Source organism: Crinia signifera, chromosome 5, assembly GCF_055691185.1.
Source record: "Crinia signifera chromosome 5, ASM5569118v1, whole genome shotgun sequence".
In the NCBI taxonomy this organism is placed as follows: Eukaryota; Metazoa; Chordata; class Amphibia; order Anura; family Myobatrachidae; genus Crinia; species Crinia signifera.
Genome location: NC_139221.1, coordinates 123,432,595 through 123,455,475, shown reverse-complemented (window position 1 = coordinate 123,455,475; position 22,881 = coordinate 123,432,595). Strand labels below are relative to the sequence as shown.

Below are 22,881 nucleotides of genomic sequence, written 5' to 3'. Positions count from 1 at the left end.
TATTTACCTGCACAGAAACAAAATAACTAGCAGAAATCTAACTCTCTGCACATGTTAAATCTGCCCCACCTGCAGCGCACATGGTTTTGCCCATTTTGAGAACAAATTTGGGTAATTGTGTACTATCACGGCGCCCATCGCATCGCAGACCATAAGGTATGCGATGCGACGCGATTGGCACCCGATGGTATACAATTTAAAATTGTATACCATTGTATATGGCATACAATGCGATGCGATTATAAATTGTATAAGCACCCTAATGGGGGCTTACAATGTTAAATGCACCCCCACGCCACCCCCACTATGAATGTGAACCCAAAGCGTGTCGAGAGCAGCGATGGAGGCGTCCTACGACCTTTTCTACCCCCACTATCCACGTCGGCGTGGAGTTGACTTTATATAGTGTGGCGAGCGCCCGAGCCCGAAGCGTGGCGAGCGGACGCGGAATACATGTAAAGTAATACGCATCCCCTCGCTGCGCTCGCCACGCTTCGGGCTCGGTGGCTCACTGCGCTCGCCACACTATATAAAATCAACTCCACGTTGACGTGGATAGTGGGGGTATGAAAAGGTCGGAGGACGCGTACCACCGCCCCTCGCGGGCTCGCTACGCTTCGGGTTCACGTTCATAGTGGGGGTGGTGTGGGGGTGCATGTAACATTGTAAGCGCCCATTAGGGTGCTTATACAATTAAACATCGAATAGGGGGCTTATACAATTTAAAATCGCATCGCAGTGCATTGGGTGTATGCCGTGCGATGCGATTTAAAGTTGTGCGACCAAATATCGTGGGCGCCGTGCTAGTACACAAGTACCCAAATTTGTACTGCAATCAGATCTGAATAAGGCCCGATATGTGTAACAACATATAGGTTAATGAAGGCATTTTATTTCTGTACATGCAATGTGTGAGAGCATAAGAACGATTTAACTGTGCATCTGACTCCATATGTTCTGCAATACGTAGTGATCAGATTGCATAGATCGCTGACTAGTAAAAATAATGCACCTTTTTATATAAATATTTGTTTGCTAAGGAATATAAAGGCATGCTGGGAAGTTTTGTGCCTGAATTTCATGCATCTTATTAAGTGTATGTACAGGCAGGATAAAATGTATAGTCATCCATGTAAAGTTATTCATTGGTTTACTGATCTTAAAGGTCATGTGAAGGTGATTCCAGGAGTTGCTTCCTGTAGATATGAGTACAGAAAACTGTGACTGTATCCTTTTATTCACATTTATTTCTGGAGGAACTATAAATATTTAGTATATTTAGCAAAATTATGAGACATAAAAATACTAACCAATAAGTTTGAATTTGACAAAAAATAACAGGAGCTGATTGGTTGGTACTTTTATTGCTCACAATTTTATCTTTTAGCAAGCTCTTATTAAAAAAAAAAAACCCTTAAGAATGCTATTATTTTATAAAAAACAGTGTAATTTTTGACTAATGAAGTTATACAATATTAGTAGCCATCTGAGTTGTAACAGTAATAGCTGATGCATTGTTTCCTAATAGGCAAATTGGAGGAGACCATTTGGAACTTATATCTTGGCTGTTTGTATGCTATAAGGATATCTGTGCAAACAAACGGGATGAGATAAACTGCTGATCTTGTAGGTTAATTGGTTATGGCTTCATCACCAATAATAATCTGATGTAGAAGGATAAGGAATGGTGACAGCAGATGTGATATAATTGGAGATTAACAACAGACCGTTCTGGGGAGCTTTGCGATCTGTCTGACTTTTCCAAGTTCCTAGCCTAGGATTATCCATCTATTTGCTTCTTTTTTGGTGTTATATATGTAAACCCGCTATATATATATATATACATTTGTACTTGTTTCCTATCACGGCCACAATCGCAGGCATCGTGTACCTTAAAGTTAAGGTACACGATGCCCGCGATGGACCCGATTTCCTTTGAAATCAGGTCCATTTTGCCGGCAAAGACAAAATCGCGGGCATCGCGTCGGTCGCGGCCGTTAACATTGCCCCCGACGCGACCGACTTTGCGCCCGCGATTTTGCCATAGGCTTCAATGTTAAAATATTTTTTTAACATTGAAATCGGGAGCATCGCGTCGGTCTTGTGCCATTATAATGGCACAAGATGAGATGGACTTGATAAGTCCATCTCACATAGGAAACAATGTGAAATGGGCCAATATGACCCATTTCACATTGTATATGGCCCCGTCGTCACCCCACGATTGACGCGAACCCGAAGCGTGGCGAGCGCAGCGGTGCGCGTCCTCCGACCTTTTCATACCCCTACTATCCAAGTCGGCGTGGATTTGAGAATATAAAGTGTGGCGAGCGCAGCGAGCCACCCAGCCCGAAGCGTGAAGCCCGAAGCTGTGAAGTTATACGCGTGCGCTCGCCACGCTTCGGGCTCGGTGGCTCGCTACGCTCGCCACACTTTATATTCTCAACACCACGCCGACGTGGATAGTAGGGGTGTGAAAAGGTCGGAGGACGCGCGCTACGCTTGCCACGCTTCGGGTTGGCGTCAATCGTGGGGTGGCGTTGAGGGTGTAAAATTGGGGGTCTAGGCAATATTTTTCCGACACAACCATCGGGGTGGCCGTGCTAGGAAACAAGAATATATATATATATATATATATATATATATATATATATATATATATATATATATATATATATATATAATTTTTTTTTTTTTTTTTATTTATGGTTTTCCACATCTTCTGTTAACCTAAAGCAGTGTCTGTGTATTATGAAAAAATCACATTATTGTGAACCAGCATGTTTTATTGCTCAATAAAATAATTTCAATATTTTTCTCCAGTTATTCTTTATTGAGTTTTAGGGTGTATTTATCAAAGCTTGGAGAGATATAAAATGATGAGAGATAAAGTATCAACAAATCAGCTCCTATCTATCCTTTTATTTTATTATTATTATTTTATTTATAAGGCGCCACAAGTGTTTCGCAGCGCCTTACAAAGGAACAATACAGGGAGACAAAGCTTGGCATAACATTGAATAAATAACAAAAATACAGTACAAATAAAGAGCGCTACAGATCAATACACATTACAGCTTAAATGTAAGTAGTGAGGACTCAATCAACATACAACTAGAGGCTTGATGCCAATGATGGAGAGGAGTATGCGGACAAAGATGGTCACTGAGTGTTGGAGTATAGGAGAGCTGTGAGTGAAATGTGAAGAGAAGTGGACTTTGACAACAGGAGGGAAGAGGGCCCTACTTGGAGGAGCTTACAATCTAGTAGATCTAGGATCTTACAATCCTTTTTCAAACACCGCCTGTAAAATAGATAAGAGAATTTTTCGCTCTCTCCATGCTTTAATAAATACCCCTACCAAGTATATGGGGGTCTACAATAGCACTGCAGAAAATATATAAAATTGTGCTTTTTCATTTCAAAATATAACTGGCCTGGCAGGACTATTCTTAAGTCCCATACACGCTAAACGACTAAAGCCGTGTACACACGGGGCAATTCTTCTAAGCGATTTTGACTGCATTGTCAAAATCACATAGGTTGTCTGAATTGCCCCGTGTGTACACAGCGAACGATAGCAATGTGCGTCCCTGCAGCATCACTATTGCCCAGACAAATAGACACTCGAGTAGAGATTGGCCGCCTTTGCCATCGATGACAAAAGTGCAACTGGCCATCGATGGTGTTTAAGTATGCAATGGATGACCATCGTTTTTACATATCGATGGTCATCCCATTTGCTTTGAAAGATTGGCTTCTGGGCCAATCAAAAATATGGAGGTGGGGCTTCATGGGTGTTTGGGGCGGGGCTATGCTCCGTATCCCAGCCCCTACATGAAAAAGAAAACTATTCAGTTAAGCCTGACATCGATGGTGGGAAGCTATCTGGTTCTCCACCATCAATGTAAAAAAAAAATTCGACATAGGCCATAAACATCGATGTTTTCTAATCATTGATGGTCGATGGCCATCCCTACACAAGAGGCAAGAATATTTTGAGTAGATGCTGCAGTGTCTATTCGACTGTACACGCAGGCTTCTGCTGAGGATGGCCACCGGCTTATATCCGGGAGGGACATTGCGGTTTTAACCTAAATTGTTCATTGACTACACCAGGACCCACCGAACATGCGTGTTCAGCAGATGGGAGGGGTCATAACAAAGCAAGGGGGTGACGCATTGTTAAAAAAAATTTTTTACCGATATCTTTTAGTTTCTGCTCTATTATGTGTATGGGGCTTTACTTCGAGCTGCACTAAAGTATCTTCATTGTAGACCCCCCCCCTCCCTCAAATTATGTGCCCAACTTTTCTCCTTAATCACTCTGTATTAAGAATTAGATATCAATTATCCTTTTTTACATTTGTAGACTTCTAATTCTAAAGGGCCTATACACGTAAATATTTGCTGAGCATTCTGAGCGATACTAGAACGCGGCACTGACACTGAGAACACTGGTCTTGACCAATATCCGGCGATAGCGACGCCGGGGGGGGGGGGCGTGCATCACTATTGCTTTGGCCCTTACACTCCAGGGAGATGTAGGGGCATTTTCTAACGCACACAGGGGCTGAAATCGCTGGAAATATGGTCGCAGGCGACCATATTGCCAGTGATGGGAGTGTGCCCCGGCGATAAATCGACGGGTGCGCGCTCCCGTTTTCAGCCCCATTCTAATCGCAAGCTCCTGCGACTAGCTGATTACCTCTGCGGCTCCCCCGGAAGAGGTTCCCTTTCATCAGCGACCATCTCTGTTCACTGATGAAAAGGAGAAACTGAGCCATATATTGCTAGCAATATATCTCCCCCGTGTGTATGGGACTTAAGAGATCTAGGGGGAGATTCTCTAAGAATCTTCGCCGCCCATCGCATTTATAATTATTGCATATGTTCTAACATATGCGATAATTATAGCAAAGGACAACTCTTGCGTTAAGAGCTGTCCTTTGCGGTGAGAGTCGCCGGGTCCCGGCGGCTCCCCCCTCACGCTCACACCCGGTGCTGCGCCGGGCTCTCCTCCTCCCTTCACCCAGAGGAGGTCACAGGTCCGGGCAGCACAGCTCTGTGCTGTCCGGAAACAGGTGAGAAGGTGATGCGGGGGGTCGTTGCGGGGCGGCGGTGTCATGCGGTAGAAGCTCATTGGCTTCTATGGGGCATCGCCAGATTTTTCTGGCGATGCCCCCCGCCGCGTTAACCCGGCGGGGGATGCTTACAGCATCCCAAAATGCGGTAAAAACCCTGATAACGGGGTTTTTACCTCATTTCTTGTTTAGAGAATCTCCCCCCCCTAGTGAGATTTCTTAGAAAATGCCCCTAAATTGCTACGTGTAGTCCCCATAAGTTTATAACATCTTGGATGCAGTAGTTTGGGTCCTCTTGATGTTCTGAGGATAAGATATGGGACATGCCACATATCAGCCTTCTGTCTTTGTTTTATCGTAGTTGGGAAACTATGGTGTCTTTTCTTCAGGGTACCTTCAATGCATTAAATAACAGGCTTTATAAGAAACCAGTTATATTAAGTTTTTTTTTTTTTTTTAGAAAATGATGTAAAGGTAGAATGGTGAACATATTCTTTGCTAGGAAAGCTTGCAATCAAAATGGTATATGTACAGTGTTAAAAATATATATATATATATATATTTTTAGAATATAATTATTCTGAAGTAGCTTTTTTTTCAGTGGAGTCTGTTAACAGCCCCGCCATTAGACAAAGGTAGATCTCTGTTAAAAGGTGCATCAGACAAAAGCAGTGGGACACGGGTGGGGACTGTTTGCTTAGGGTGATACAAATAAGAAAAGCTTGGTGAGCCTAAAAAGCCTGAGTAGATTTTTACAGACCAGGCATTTCAATAGCTTGACAAGGATTCACCTGCAGACTCCAGACTTGCATGATGATCTTGTTAATGGGGGTGGAGAAAGTCTATTGAAAAACCTCTGGCAATACTATTTATTTATTTATTTTTTTCATTTGAAGTCGGTTTGTGGTTGTCAGATAAGTGATAAATGTAGATCGGTTTCATTTTTGAGTTGCTTTTATATTTGCATTTTATGAAAGGCAACTGAATATACAGTACAGTACGCTTGATAGTAATTAAGTGTATTAAGATTGTCTGCCAAAGGTGGATGTAGTACCGATGTTTGTACAGTTGAGCAATTTCATGCTACTGTTTGCCAACCACTGTCCTGAAAACTTCCACTGCTACAAGGGCCCTATCCAGAGGAATCTCGGATGGAGATACTGCACCTGCCATAGAGTGTGTAATGCTGCCCATACACCTGTGAGATATTGTATACAGTCATTCGATTTTGACCAATTCTGGCCGATAAATCGAATGATTGTATGCATTTTTAAGGGACTTTTTCGTCCTGATGCGCGGGCGCACCGTCGAATGTCGCGTTGATAGATATTATGTGCTACACATAATATCAATCAAATTGTAGGAGCAGTCGCATGTGGTTTGTGGGGGGCGGAGGGGACGCATTCAGCGTTGTGGGTTTTGGGGAGAGGGGGCCCTAGGGACCGCTGGCGGCGCGGCGTACCTGCATCTCGTATCAGGGGGCAGCAGAGTAGTGTAGCGCTTGCGGGAGTGGTGGCGGGAGAATTGTTTAAAACCCTGGGCTGCCCTGTGATTGGCTGAGCTCTCTCAACCAATCACAGGTCAGTCCAGTCTTTTAAACAAATCTGCCGCCTGCCTGCCCTCTTCCAGCATCCGATGTGCCATCGGAAGATGGCATGCGACATTGGGTGCTGACTTTTGCACCCAAAAATGTGATCGGATTCGATGGACATCATACTTCGATGTCGCATCGAATCCCATCACATAAGTATATGGGCAGCATAAGTGTCACATGATTGTGTGCCAGTAGTGGATTGTTCAGATCCATTGGCAGAGTTTCATCCTCCATGGGCATTGAAAGTGGGTACCTCCGGACTGAATGCCACACAATAGTACACAAGGGTAAGGCTGATGGTCAGTATTTACATATTACCGCCGCTGGGCATCTGCAGAAAGCTAGTACCGCATGCATTCACGTTCACCTCTGAATCAGGCCCTATATGAGTACATACTTACAGAAGCATTTTTACACTGTCGGGTTGGGATACTTTTTTGGGTAACAGTATATGTAATCTATGTTGGCTGCAGCAAGCAGAATCCTTTCAAATTTGTATATAAAGATCAAGGCAACTTGCTGATTCTTTGGAACAGATGTCCATGGTGTCTGAAACCATCTTGCTAGATTAGCTTTAGACAGGGTACACGCCTGCATCCTCTACAAGCTGCTGTTAGCCACATGGTAACGTTTAGGACCTCTGGTTTCCATAGCAAACAGAGCAGCTGAAACAGAGTGCCTTGTGGATTTACCTGCTCCGCTTGTTGCCAAGGCTAATGATGCACTGAGTTGGGATCCTCTTTTGTTAATTAAATTAAGTTTACGTAGAGATGAGCAGGGCTGTAGTTTCAACAATCGAATGCCTATGTAAGTTAAACTTGATAAATAAAATGCATGTTGAGTGTAGCTTTTTATGCTAATGTGTAACCAAATCAAACTAGAATAAGTGTGTTTTTGTTTGTATACATGGCAGGGGCAGACACAAAATGACTGACGTCTGGCTATTATAAATGAATAGTTCTTTAAAATTCACATGATTATGAAATATTCATTTTTGAGTTACTGTAAGTTAAAACAGATATGACTGATAAGGTCACACACTGCACGATATGCGACAGTCTTTAACAATGTCGTTGGTGCTGTAAAAACTGTAGATTAGCTGGTAAACACTGAACGATAAAGTTTAATGCTGTCACCAGGACTCCCGCCGAACACTCAGATTGGACTGCAAGTTAATGTTAACGATCTGGAGGTGCATGCATCACTAAAGATAGGGTACATACTAAACGATATGCACAATGATATTGTTTATGTAGATCCGACAGTGCATACCCATCTATAGGAGCCTATTTGTGTATGGTCTCATGTCCACTGGTGTATTAAATGTGTGCTATATTGTGGTGTTTGCATGTGCTCAACTAGAGCACTTTTATTGCTCCGTTGTGGCCAGTGTACAAAACACTTCAGTTCCCCATAGTGGTAAGGAGCAGTGTTAGCTTTTTATTATATATTTTTCTCTGCTCGTCTGTAGTGGGTGCTGGATGGCTCTCCGAAAGTAGGGAATCCAGACTTACAGGACCTATTTTCCATTGTGGGGGTCCACAACCTCCATAGAGGGAGAATAGAATAGGTGGCGAACACAGTGAGCCGCCGAGCCCGCAGCATGGCAAGTGCAGCAAGCCTGACAGTCGGAATTCTGATGTCGGACAACTGACCGTCGGAATATAATTTTTTGTTTTATTTTTTCTATACCGGGAAAAACTATTTTTTGCTGATAACTAGGTAAAATATTTATGACCATACACTGACACCACTAAATTTAGGGGTTGGTCTGAAACCAGAAATAAACATTGCCCTTCCATTATTGATAGTCTTATCTTAAGCATTATCTGTGGTTATTAGCAAGGCGCTGCCTTACTGAGAGCCTGCAGTGTTCTGGCCCATCCTGGTCCAGGTCTGCGTGCAGGCATTTTCTGCATTCCAAGCTTACAGCTGGCAGGAGAACCCAGTGACAGAATAAAAGTGTTGCTGATTTTTTACTTCAGGCCATATTCCTTTATACTTAATGTTTGTTTTATTCTACAAAATATGAATGTAGTTGTAACCTGAAAATTACAATATTCTCACGGCATTGATCTGGATCACGTGACATTATGCTTTAAGTAAGTTGGTTCTCTTGTAGAGGATGTTGGTCAGTAACTAATGATCTGGACCACCGGTTTCCCTTCCTGTTTGGGAACTCATTTCCCTCTGTGAGGACTTTTTCCTTCAGGATTCAGATATCCACAACAAGCGTCCTAGCATGTTTTGTGTTTCATCTTTACTACGACTTCTATCTATCTATCTATCTATATATATATATATATATATATATATATATATATATATATATATATATATATATATATATATAGTCATGTGCTTGTATGCACATTGCATTAGATGTGTGCAGCAGAAATGAATTGTAAAGCATTTTGTCATACAGTGAATGCTATCTTTCTGAAACCTCCATCAGCAGCATCTGCTTTAATTCACAATACTTTATTTTCTAGAAGTTCCCATGATGCCTTTATCTTAGGTTTATATGTACTGGTAGTCTGTATTTTCTGGCAGAGAGGGGGTTAAGGCACTGCCAGTAAGAGGTGTATGTGTGAGTGTTTGTAAGAGGGGGGGGGGGGGTTACATTTTGTGAACTTTCACTCCTACTTGCAAAATCCATGCAATGCAGACCCCCACATTACCCCACCCCAGTGGGACCACAGCAGATAAATCCCTTCACTGGATGGTAACAAGATGCTGGAAAGGTAACTTATACATCCGTGCCAGATTTCAGAACTGGTTGATCGCCAGCACGCACATTTTCTTATGTGCTGCTTCTGAAACTGCAAACAGGTGCCTTGCCTTCCAAATCTGTGTAATGCTCCCAGGTTTTGTTATAGCAGTTACAAACAAGGATTCTGATGGGTGTTGGTTCATCATTTCATCATCTGATCCTGGAACGGGAGGATGTTCTGTGATCCAAGTTATATGTACGCGTGTGTGTGTGTATAAATGTGCACTTAATTGACATCAGGGGAAGACTTTTCACACACACATCCTTCTTTGTTATGTTACATAAAGGCCTGTCATGTACTATAGAGATATGGAAGGCTCTAAACCAGTGCTGTCAAACTCATGGTCCTCCAGTTGTTGTGGAACTACACGTCCCAGCATGCCCTGCCACAGATTTTAGCAATACATTATATAAAAATCTGTGGCAGGGCATGCTGGGACGTGTAGTTTCACAACAGCTGGAGGGCCATGAGTTTGACACCACTGCTCTAGACAATATTAATATATATAAACCTGTACACTACCTTTTCCCCAAACACCAGGGTATGGGAAGTACTTACATTGCTGCTCATTTCTTTTACATTGCTCAGCCTATCCTTTGTTCTTTCTTCATAAAGTAGTGATTTTGAAGATTACTTTAGTGTTTTTTATTCATTGTCACAATGTTTCACTATATTACCATATAATATTGATTTTTGTATCAAAATGTGTGCGTTAAATGAATCTGGACGTGCTGGTCTGGTTCTATAATGTAACTTTGAGACTGCTAATAGATGCTAATGAATTGCAGAAACCCAAAGTGACCTCGAGTCGTGCTGACTGTGAACTGACGGTGGCATTCACCGATGGAAAACCAGGTATGGATGGCCTACGTTTCATTTCACCCCCACCCCCTCTCTACCACCTATTCCTCCTCTCAGCAGACATGAAAATCCAGTGATAAGATAATGTCACAAGAAATAATCAGCATTTCAAAGGGGTCCAAACAATAGACCTTGTTCTGATTAACATCTTTATAGTAGTGATGTGATAGGACCAGTCTGCTGTGCTGATGCTTTTGATCCAAATTGCTTTACCCACAGAATGATTCTGAAGACACAATATACCATATCTAAACACAAACGGATGGCTTGTATATACCAACAAGCCAAATAGATTGGGTTATCCCACTGTTGACATTGTAGCTGTTGGTAGACGACAGTGCTGGAGTAGCTGTGTGATGTGGTCAGTACTGCTGAACAACAGTCTGAAATTGTTGGTTGTGTACCCTGCAAATAAATATAAGCTAAATGATGATTACATTAAATAACACAGGAGTTCAGTTATTTTTGTTTTGTTACAGCAATTTTTAAAAATACCTGTACGCAGCCTCCCTCTGCATGTGAAACCCATTCTACACGTAACACCTATATAAGTCAGGGTACCTGTACATTATGTTTACTTCATTTAGAAATAGTTTGCGTTGTAAATGTGCTTGTTAATGTAATATGCACTTGTCTGCAATTGTGGTGGTTTAATCCAAGCATTCTGTCATTGTTAACCTGAATTTGCGTCTCTGGATTCTGCAAGCAATGATCTTCAATATACCCTTCATTTTTGTTTATTTATTGTAATCAGACCCCTTGTTTCCACCTAAAACACTGTCCCATTTTCTGTGTAGTTTTTCCGTCCACGTGTTGTGTAGCTGCAGTGGGACATACTGTGAGAACAGCTCAACTGCTGCATTCCCCATATCTACAGCTGAACAGTCTGATAAACATTGGTATTTGCTGAGAACATTTTAACTGAAAGAAAAAAAATTATATATAATGCTCTGATTCTAGAAATTTACAAGGCCGGTGTAGTGTGTGTGGGATACAGTCATTAGGCCGACATACTGCAAGGTCGAAATGAGACTTAAGTCGACACAAGCATTAGGTTGACATGGGGTTTTTCGCTTTTTTTTTTTTTTTGTGCTGACAGGTGGTATTTCATGCCCCCCCACCCCCCTTTATAATAACTACATACTGTTCTTGAACTGGTTAATATGAAATAAACATGATACCGCAGCAGATGTATTCTCACATAAAAGTAACATACAATAATGCAAGCAGCGTCTGTCAACCAAATAGATTTAAAAAAAATGCCCATTAATATGAGCCTATAGTAAATGATATTGTTTACAGAATTTGGTTTGTATGGTGAATTCCAAGAGCAGAGTGCAGCAGCTTGTAAAAGCAGGAGCAAAGGTTGTATGTGTTGGTTTGCACACTTGTATCTGCATCACTGGTGATACTAGGATAGCTTATTGGTACCCTTCCTTAAATCAGTGTTAGGAAACCTGCTACATTTTGTTGTTCTCTCATAGGAGTTTTTCTGGGAATATGTACATATTGTAAATGTGTATGCACAGTTTTTTCCCCATGTGTTTGTAGAGTCCCACGAACCTGCACCCAGCCAACTATGTTCTCTCCTATTCCCCAATGCAGACTGTCCAAACTATGGCCCTCCAGCTGTTGTGACACTACAAGTCCAGCATGCCTTGCCACAGTTTTGCTATTAGTGAATGCTAAATGTATGGCAAGGCATGCTGGGATGTGTAGTTTCACAATAGCTGGAGGGTCACAGTTTGGATAAGTCTGCGCCTAGTGCGTATTCCAAGTTACTGGGTGCTTTTAATCTGGGCTACCATCAGAAATTGTAGGGCTGGGACTGACAAAATAAGCAGGATCTCCCTAGGAAGTCGGAGCTGTGGACCAATACATTGGTGTGTAAACCAGTTTAACCCTTTGAGTACCAAGTGAATTTGTCAAAATAGGTGTGAAAATTGGTAAGCAAACATTTTATTCATCATAATGATCTAGGAAATATAATTTTTTGGTACTGCTTTCCTAGCACGGCGTCCACGATCTAGATTGTATGTGTGGGGCTGATATCTCAAGCATCTCATGCATCTTATGTGTTTGTGCGGCATAAGAAGCATGAGATGATGCAATCGACGAGATTTTTACATTGGAATCAATGTAAAAAGGCCACAAAACCCCAATTTTAATTGCTAACCCCCCCCTCATGGGTGAAATCCCCCCCCCCCCCATTGTTAACGCCACCCCACTATTGACGCCAACCCGAAGCGTGGCGAGCGCAGCGGTACGCGTCCACCGACCTTTTCATACCCCCACTATCCACGTCGGCGTGGAGTTGATTTTATATAGTGTGGCGAGCGGACGCAGAATACATGTAAAGTAGTCCGCGTCCCCTCGCTGCGCTCGCCACACTGTATAGAATCAACTCCACAACGATGTGGATAGTGGGGGTATGAAAAGGTCGGAGGACGCGTACCGCAGCACCCTCGCGGGCTCGCTGCGCTTGCCACGCTTCGGGTTGGCGTTGATAGTGCTGGTGGCGTTAACAATGGTTATTGGGGCTCACGATTTTTTATCTCATGGATCTAATGCATCTTATGGATGCATAAGATCCATGAGATTAAAAAATCGGGTCCATCGTGTTGATTGTATGCCTTAAGTACCTTAAACTTAAGGCATACAATCAATGAGACGGGCACCGTGCTAGGAAAGCAGTACCAATTTTATTTTATTACACAACATATTTTATTAGAATTGATATAACAAATGTGAGCAACGCTGGTATTTTTAGCGGATGTTTTCACAGATCTTGGCATTCAAAGGGTTAAAAAGAAAATTGTCAGTATGGCTTGTAGGGGTGGGTGTTTTTATAACATCTATTATAAGTATACTAGTTCTAAAAGCCTGTAAACATGACGGCTTCTACAATGTACTTTCACTTTGAACTGTGACAGTTTTAGCCCACAAATGCTCCACCCCCAGTCCCTATCTGCTTATACCTCCAATCTCTGTCTTCACAGCTCCCTCTCTCCAAACACAGCAAGTTTGAAACCGATCAGTATCCCTGCAAAAATTGCTTTCTGTTTCTGAAATTACATCTTTTAGCACACATAGGAGTTATTTGGTCTGTTGAGTGGCCTCTAGTGGTCGGTGTTGGTACTTCACCTCATAGCGGTGAGGAGACGTTATCTATATATGGCTAGTGTCTGTGCGTCTCCGAAACATCGCCATCTGCTGGCAGTGAGTGAAACTACATCTCTCTCACACATGCGCAAACACAGAAGGTAGCAGATATATATATATATATATATATATATATATATATATATATATATCTCTATCTATCCCTAGACCTGCCCATGTTGCCTCAGTATACAGATGTAGCAGCTGCGATGCGTATGCATGTGCATAGTAATTGTGTCAATAATTACATGTGTTTCGATGCAAAAACCTATGATTGCACCATAGAAAGTGTCTGCGAGTCTGCAGATGCAAATATATACACATACACATGCCTATAGCAAACAGTTCATGGGTGAACTAATCGCAGCCTAAATGACCGCTCTTTGTCCCGCAAAGTAAGGGGATATGGCTGGAGTCCCGATTGAGACCATGGAAATGTTTGAAAGTATGCAGTGTGATAGTTGGTCTGTAGAGATACTGTTGTTTTTGTCTCCTCCATGGTGGCAGCCATTTTGTTGAGGATGGTTTTTATACAGATACACTAGTCCGCAGCTGCAGAGGCTGACCAGGCCCCACCGTCTCTCAGGATCAAGGAAAAAGGTTGCAGTACCCCCTTGATGTCAGCTGTGCTTGTAATTTCTGCCTTTATTATAAGTTGTATCCACTTTCACCTGCATAGGTAGCATACGCAATATGTACTGTAGTGGGGGACATGCGCAGCACTAATTCCTGTAGCCAGTAATTACAGCGATGGCCCACACTGTGTATGTTACTTTCTACTCACAATCCAATTCTGCTGCCTGCAACTTCTTAGCATACAAGGGACCACCTTTGTTACAGATTATTTTTACAGCCACCATGTAGCTACCAATATAATGTCTAGTGAGCTCTACAATGTTATTAAACGATTATGTAATTAAAAAGTATAGGTTAAACTATTTATAAACTACAGGTTTATAAATAGTTCTATAATTTTTTAACGTCTGTGAATGAACCGTGACAGTAAAACTCTTCTACGATTTAACAAAAGACGGGTGTGTCAAAGAATTCAGCACTTGCACACTGTTTATCTTCCCATCCAGTAGTCCTGCACTTTTCTGTGGTCTCTGAAAGGGTTAGTCGAGATACAGGAGCCCCTAAACAGGGCTCAGCAAGTGGGGAAGTGAAACACTACCGGCTGCTCTCACAAGATGTGGGGAAGTTGCTTCATTAGAACTCATCACAGAGCTGGAGGAAGGGGGACTCAGCATGATGGGAATCTCTGCCCATGCAATATGATTTCCATTAAAATGATTGCTGCCAGAAGAATACTATACAGCGTGGGATACTTGGGCCTCTTAGGGGTTAAATCATCGCAGGCAGTTTTGTGGCCAGTAACCGTTGCAAAGGGTAGTGAAGAATTTCTTACTGTTTCTTAGGAATGTTAACAAGTTATGGTTGTGTGTTTTTTTTTTTATTTATTTATTTACTTTTGGCTATTCTAGTCTGTTTATTTATTACATACCGTAATCCGTTCCTGTTCCAGGACCAAATGTAATAGTGAAGATGTTAGGATGAATTCAATTAGCTAATAAATGTCTCTATGTGTCTTCTTTAGTTGTCTTCTAAAAAGCTGGCTACACATCTATGCAATCCATGGACCAATATCAGATGAACACTGCAATGTTTGTATAGGTGTCCATGCAGCCCTGTTGCAAGAGCTTTAGCCTATAAACGGCTTATAATGCTCCTGCAATGATCGGGGTCGGCAGTTCCTATCTTATGGGCTATTTAGTGTCTGTCGTCCAATCCCATACAAGCCTGTACAGTACACACTGAGCTATTTCTAGAATAGTGTCTACAAGGCTCGCTAGGGGCTAACAGGGGGTCAAGCTCGGGATACAGTGCTCTGCTAATGGGAGCATTTACCCAGCTGAGTGATCGACGATCTAGCTTAATACTTTGTGAATATATAGTTGGTCAGTGTGTGCTGTCATTATCGGACTATTAATTGTGTGATTATTTTTTATTTCTTTACAAAAATATGTGTGCTGTTTTTATTAATCCTAAAATGCATCAGGAACGCCATATCTGCAATTGACTAATGAAAAAAAAAAATAACTCCTGAATATAGAAATACATATTGGTGGTTCTTGTGTATGTGGAAGTTTGCTGTGGGATGGAGACCTACGTGATGGAGGAGTTGAAGATCTGTGTATCTCTTGTTGCTGACTAAACAGTTCTGTCAGCTGGCAGTCCTGATGCCTGAGGATTTGTGATAGTAGCTGGAAGGGTGTGGAGGAGATGGAAGCAGGGGGAGGGGGATATATGCTCAGGGCACCAACTGTTGCTCCTCTCAAACCTTGTGTTTTAGGCACCCTTGTGTCTTGTGCTTTAGTTTTTGCTTTTTTGTTGTTGTTAGAACATCCATCTATTTAATCATTCGTAGACTTTTTTTTTCCCAGACCCAAAACAACTCTGATTGAATTTCTGTTTTTTTGTCCTGATTCTATACAGCCACAATGTTACTCTACCTGATAAATGGGGACCTGCTTAGCGAGTCCTGGTATGCTGACCCTGCTCTGTTTGGACAGGCTAGTACAGCTGCATTTAATGAGTTGTCTTTGGATTATTACTACTTGTTTCTACTAGCTTTTTTTCTTTCTTTTAATATATATTTCTTAAAATTGAGAGACAGGGGTGAGACGATATTATAGCTTACTGAGAAAGTTTGCTTTCTATTCAGGGTCTGTAGTGAGTTTTCTCCTGGGCTAAGAATTCTGTTTTGTTTTACTATTTATGTATTTGTTTCCCTGGCTAGGCCGTGTTTGAGCATGTAACCGCTGCTTTGAGATTCCTTTAAGTCGCTATAGATTCTGCCACTCCCCAAGGCCAAGTATCTTTTGTGGTGTTCTGTCAATGTTTTCTGTGCACCTTTTACTGGATGTAGGCGCACCTTTTTACTGCTTGCTATAGTTAGAGATAAATGGTTCCAGTACTACAGCAAGGATCCTATGTGTGGTGACACTATCACTGGTCATCAGGTTCTGCTTAATGATAACTTCTCTAGGTAGCATTGAAGAAAAAAAACTTCTAAAAATATGGATTCACATTTGCTGTCTCCCATGTGCTTGGCCTTGGGATGTAGGTAACTGCATTTTGTTTGTTTTTCTTTTTATTGCTTCCTTTTAGTTGTCAATTTACAAAGAATATTCAGAAAATGAATTTCTCATGCTTTTTTTTTTTTTTTTTTTTTTTGATGTTTGGCCTGAAAGTAACTTCATGTGTGTTATCGCCTTTTGTGAGTTCTCTGACTGTTTGGCCGTCCCTTGCCCTGCCTGTTTGGTACTGGCTCAAAAGGTACCATTGTTTGTTCATCAAACAGGGTGCAGCATGTCTCCAAGGTGACTGCGGTTCTATTGCTGCTGTTCAACTCTGATACCACACACTAGCAGTTACCTTTGTACACCTGAGAGCATCCTGCTGTTGGGGGAAGTGCAGCTCCTGTACCAATCCTTCTTTTTTTTTTCTGTCATGGGGAAAAAATTATTTCTGAAACTGTTTCAGAGACCAATTCACCAATTCATGTTTACTGTGTTTATGTGCTGATTAATCGCTACAGGCTTAGCATTCATCTGTCGTAAATGCCTAGGCAGTATTGCAGGGAAATAACAGGAGCTATTTTAATTTTATTTTCCGTTTTTTATTCTGTCCAAATAGATAGATTTGTTTAAGGATTGCCATAATGCAATGTAAATAATTGCCTTATAAATACATTTAAAAATAAAAGTAGTTTTCTAAATAAGTTTAATGCTCTCTATTGGGGAATAGGGAGCTGGGGCTGTAGGGAAAATGCGGGAGACTTGCCCACCTTACCGGGGGGCTGGGAGGGGGACCAGATTTGCGGGACCCTCCCGGCACCCCGGTAAGGTGGGCAAGTCTCCCGCATTTTCCCTACAACCTCGGCTCCCCCCTTCCTCGCTGTTTAAAGCCCCAAATTTCATGGGTCCACGGAGAGAGGGAGGGGCTAAAATGATGTGATTTGCTTCATTTTAGCCCAGCCCACCATCTACGGACCTGCAAATTGATGCTGCTGCCGGTCATGGGGGCAGGGCTTAGTGACATCAGCCTCGCCCGCCCCCACAACGTAGCCTCTTCCTGCCCCCCTTTCACTGCTCTCCGGGCTTCTCCCGGAGAGGAGTTTTAAAAAGTCGCCAAGTATACTTGAGGGGCAAAAAAAAACCTCAGTAGCTAGGACAAACTGTGTGCTGTGGCATCTTGGGGTGCCTTGGGAGGTTTGACCACCTGGATTGGTGGTCCATGACCAATTTATGGCCAATGCAATAGGCAAATGGTGTACAAACTAAAAATTAATCCTGTCTATTACAGGTTGAGTATCCCTTATCCAGATACCAGTTCTCCAGATTTTCCCGAAAAACATCGTTTACAGAATAAACCGCCTTCCTTCCATGCACAAATAAAATAGATTTAAGTGTTTTTGTGTGTGTGTGTGTGTGTGTGTGTGTGTGTGTGTGTGTGTGTGTACATACATACATACATGCATACATAAATGCAAGATACCTCATTGAAATATAAAAATATTCCGCAATACAAAATAATCCGTTATCCAAGATACTCCACCTTTACCACATAACTGACCCTAAAGATGAGATAAACACAATTTACTTAACTTCATTATATTTTTCTGACTTTCTCAATGAGAAACATCAGGCCTAGGGATGCTGTGAAGAACATCCAAAATAACATATTTTCACTTGGGGGGGGGGGGGGGGGGGGATTTACTAAGATGGGAGTTCTATTTCAGATGGGATGTTGCTATGGGCAACCATTTAAATATTATCTATTATCTTTTAGAAGGTGCTAAATAGAGAAGAATAGATTTTAATTGATTGGTTGCCCATAGCAGTGTCCTGTGTGAAACTCCCATGTTAGAAAATTTCCCCTCCATGTTCATATAACAAACAAAGCAAACTGAGTAAGTGTGTGTGTGTGTGTGTGTGTGTGTGTGTGTGTGGGGGGGGGGGGGGTTAGGCATCAAACTGAAATAAAATCTAGCTAAGAAGGACCCGCAGCGTTTCTTTATTGCATTTATCTTACCTTAATATTGTATTGGGATCAAGCAAATATACTTTAATTCTAGGGCCTTTTATTTCACAACTTGCTTTCTTTTATGGGAGATAAAAGGTCCAGTGATTGGACAACATGGATGCTGGCCGGGCTGAAATAGCAAAGTTCTGCTATCAGGTTTCATACAGTTCATGCGCAGGTTTCAGTAAACATTAACCATTATTATCAGAGCTTGCAGTTTGCTGAATGGTTAGCAAAGAGCATGTACCCAAAGACTCAGATGAAGCAAGTGAGTCCAAGGTCAAAGGGATGAGAGATGTGTGCTTTCTTTTATTATTATCGTTTCATTCTCGGCAGGCGTAGTGTCTTTATATCTGTTTGTTCATCGCATTCTTTTACACCATGGGTAGTGGATCTGTAAAAATTAAATTGTGTTAAGAATCATAATCTGTAAGCTACTTCTTTGTGGCACAGAGGTCTGCTATTGCATTTGTTAAACCCGTGAGCATAGGGGTGGGGTGGAGTAACAAATAGCACTGATCTGACTAATACAGCATTGATGCCAGCCGGGTCTCGTCATTTATTCACTTGAGAGGCATCTGATTTTTGCACCCTTTCCCCATGTTTAGTAATCGATGTTTTAGCAGTTGCAGCAGTTCTGCTGATGCTTTAAATAGGGGGCTGTTTAACTACAGTATGTAATAACATAGTTAACAGGATAAGACGAAATGTTGTGGTGTTTAAACTAGATCTGTTATGCTGAGTGTTTCTGGTACATTGTGACACTTCTACATGCAGTTTTCCCTGTTCACTGATGGATTTCACCTTCTGCTTAACAGCACCGCTGTCAGTCATTGAGGCTCGACAGGGCGGGACACCTCCTGGCAGGGCAGTGATTGGTGGATAGGAGCCACAGGCAGAAGGTAGGAGGGGAGCGGCTGCAGCAACAGTTGGCCAATGTTCTTGCCTTGTACTTTGGCCTGCATCCTCTTGCCTGGAGATTTGTAGCAGAGGAGGCAGAGAGATTAGCAGTGAGATTTTGCAATAGTAGGTCTGCAGAGATGCATGTTGTGTAGTCTGTGCTATTGTACCCCCGAAAGAGATATTTCCTTACCCTGTAAGAAAAAGTGGATCTGTGTATTAAATAGTGTTTTTCTGGGTCATCAAGATAATAAAAACAAACAAAAAAACAAAACCTGGCAAATTAAATGAACGTCGTGATGCTCTTTGACTGACTGAACAGAATATCCAGCTATTGATAAACATGCAAATATTTAACCAAGGTGACTGGTGTTCTGTTCTACAATTAAAAGGTGGAGATAACTTTTATCTCTTGTGCTGGAGTTGATTTTACCAAAGGACCGTTTACAAAGATTATATTTTTTTTATCTTTAACACACATTTGCATTAATTTACTTGCCTTGGCATATCATATCATAAGCATATCAGCATGCAGGTTTTGGAAATAGTTACCTTCATGTTTATGCATTTACACATGCAATGACATACATTCAAACCCATCCATTTAATGGTGTGTACACACGGTAAGATTTGGCTTCCGATGTTCCTGATATAGGGAACATCGGAAGCCAAATCGCATGCTTTTTTAGGGCTTGCGAGCCCGATGCGCTGCCGATGCGTGCTCCCATGTGAGCGCATATCGGCAGCCAAATAGAGAGGGCAGGCAACACTATATAGTGCAGATCTGCACTATATAGTGTAAATTGTGCCCCTCTAGCATGCCGTGAGATGCGAGTCCCGATGCGATCTGATCGCATCGGGACTCGCATCTCACGGCATATCCTGCCGTGTGTACACACCATTAGATCTAGGTTACTACGTTTTATCTTTTTTTTATAGTTGACCTTTTATTAAATACAGACAATTTGGGGAGCTGTTGTGGTGTGTGGAGTCATCCTGCAATGCAAAATCAAGATGTACATGAAATAAAATTACCATCCATCTTGTCTCAAGATGCAGGGATTTTATTTATCTTGTCCACTACGAAGAACATTATTAAAAGTGGCAGTGTGAGCAAACGCTTTGGGAGGTGCTGCATTCAGCGCAAGGTACTGCTGTGCACCTTGTCACAATTATCAGAGGTATTAAATCTGCATTATTATTTTTTTCTACGCCCAGCTATGGGGAGTGCTAGAAATCTGCATTTTGCTGTTCATACGTATTCTTACACAAAAAGAAGTTAAGACATTTGCATTACATACTTTGTTTATACTGTACATACATTAGAATGAATGGTACTTATGTATTATCTGGGCTCCCATGTTAAATGCACCCCATTTTTTTCATACCCCTACTATCCAACTACGCATGGAGTTGATTTTATATAGTGTGGCGAGCGCAGCGAGCCACCGCGCCCGAAGCGTGGCGAGTGCAGCGAGCCCTGCAAGGGGACGCGGTCTCATAACAAAAACGGGAGCCCAGATATTACATAAGTACCGAATGAATTGTTCCTTTATGAGCCTGTGTGAGCTTGATAAAATAACACTAAGTGATATATATGTAGTGTGTGTGTGTGTGTGTGTGTGTGTGTGTGTGTATGTATATGTATATATATATATATATATATGTATATATATATATATATATATATATATATATATATATATATATATATATATATATATATATATATATATTACATAATTTTAAATGTTGTGGTGATCTCTCACATTGGGCCTTATTCTAGTTCACTCTTTCTGGCAAAATCCTTCTTAGATGGACAAAACCATGTTCACTGCAGGTGGGGCAGATGTAAAATGTACAGAGAGAATTAGATTTGGGTGAGTTATTTAGTTTCTGTGCAGGGTAAATACTGGATGCTTTATTTTTACACTGCAATATAGATCTGGTTTTGTCCATCTAAGAAGGATTTTGTCAGAGATAGTGAACTAGAATAAGGCCCATTGTGAGTATCTGCCTTCTTTGTGCTATGTAGTGTTTGGTAATGAGTTAGTAGCACGTTTATGAAGCTTCCAGGTAGCAATTTGGTTCTGAACCAGCTGCTGCTTTTGCTGGGGAGGTGGCAGAGTAAACAACTTTGTATCCATAGACTGAGCGCTGTAATGAAGTATATGTGTATTGTCTTATGGAGGAAAGCTGGTTTACAGACAGTGGAAAATCATTGCATTGTATATCTTAACATCTGGGGTAAAGTCAGTTTTGCTGCATGTGGTGTTGTGTTGTATACACTTTTACATTGGGGCCTTCAGCACCGCTCACATCACATGGCCATGATTAAATGCATACATAGTGGAAAAAGTGATGATTTTGGACTCTAAACCAATAGAAGTTGCACAAGGACCCCTAAGATTCCAAACATTCTCACACACACACACACACACACACACACACACACACGTATACTTACTGATACTTTACATTGTCTAGCGCCTTCATTGTTTTTGTTAGTATGCATAAAATATTTTTTATTTTTTTTACCCATATACTAAAGAAGCTGTTTCTTTAAGGGGGAAAACTGGGAGGAAAAAAATACTCCACAAAGATGAGCGTTGAGTTCTAAGCTCTCTGTCCTTCTTACTCTGCTGTGTAGGAGGATAGGAGACGGCAACCCTCCATTTCACTGTAGAGTTAGAACCCTCCAAACAGACAACTTTTTTTTTTTCTTCATGAATGGACCATTTGTTAGTGAGTCCACAACTGTTAGATTTAGCCTGCCCAGCATCCCACACTGCTCCCAGAGTAACTGCATCCTAACTGTACTTTCTTAGTCTATCTAATCTATCATGAAATGGAGCATCTGTCTTGCACTACATCTGTCTATATAGCATCATGTAAAGCAAACAGCTGTATGGCAGGTGCAAAACTGATATATTTTATTTCTGCTACTACAGCAGTTTTTATATGTATCCAACAATCTTTGATGGAAACTGATCAGTAGCCACTGGTACCGACCCCTTTCCCCAACCTCTGTTTTTATACCTTTTAATGTGTTTTTGTATGTTTACTGAAACTTGATGAAACTTAAGGCCCCCATACACTATGCGATTTTCGGCCGATTTCGGCCCTTTGGGCCGATAAATCGGGTGAAATCGGCCCAAAATCGCATGTGTTTGACATCTGATCTGATGCACGGTCCCGCGCGGATCGGATCACGGCGTCGGACCTGCAAAACATTAGCTTTTTAGCACCCACGATGTTCAGATCAGATATATCTTTTATATACAGCCCCCCTGTCTTACTAGCAGCGTCCCTCCCCCCCCCCCCCCACATTGACGGCTCCCTGCGGAGGTAGTGCAGACGGGGACCGCAGGCGTCGCAGAGCAGAGACAGTCGGCGCGGCGGGAGAATAGGAAGAAAT

At 41.8% G+C, this 22,881-nt stretch overlaps 1 protein-coding gene across 5 annotated transcripts in view; it reads left to right on the top strand.

Annotated features, from left to right (window-relative positions):
• RREB1 (ras responsive element binding protein 1) overlaps nt 1-22,881 on the top strand; it is an 80,861-nt gene that overhangs the window by 6,117 nt on the left and 51,863 nt on the right. For 3 of the 5 annotated variants that reach the window (XM_083187975.1, XM_083187976.1, XM_083187977.1), the window contains exon 2: nt 10,241-10,307. The exons of the other annotated variants lie outside the window; for them this stretch is intronic. In XM_083187975.1, the coding sequence (XP_083044101.1) occupies nt 10,296-10,307 (12 nt within the window). In that variant the 5' untranslated portion in view covers nt 10,241-10,295. The remainder of the gene's footprint in view (nt 1-10,240; nt 10,308-22,881) is intronic. 5 annotated transcript variants of the gene reach the window in all.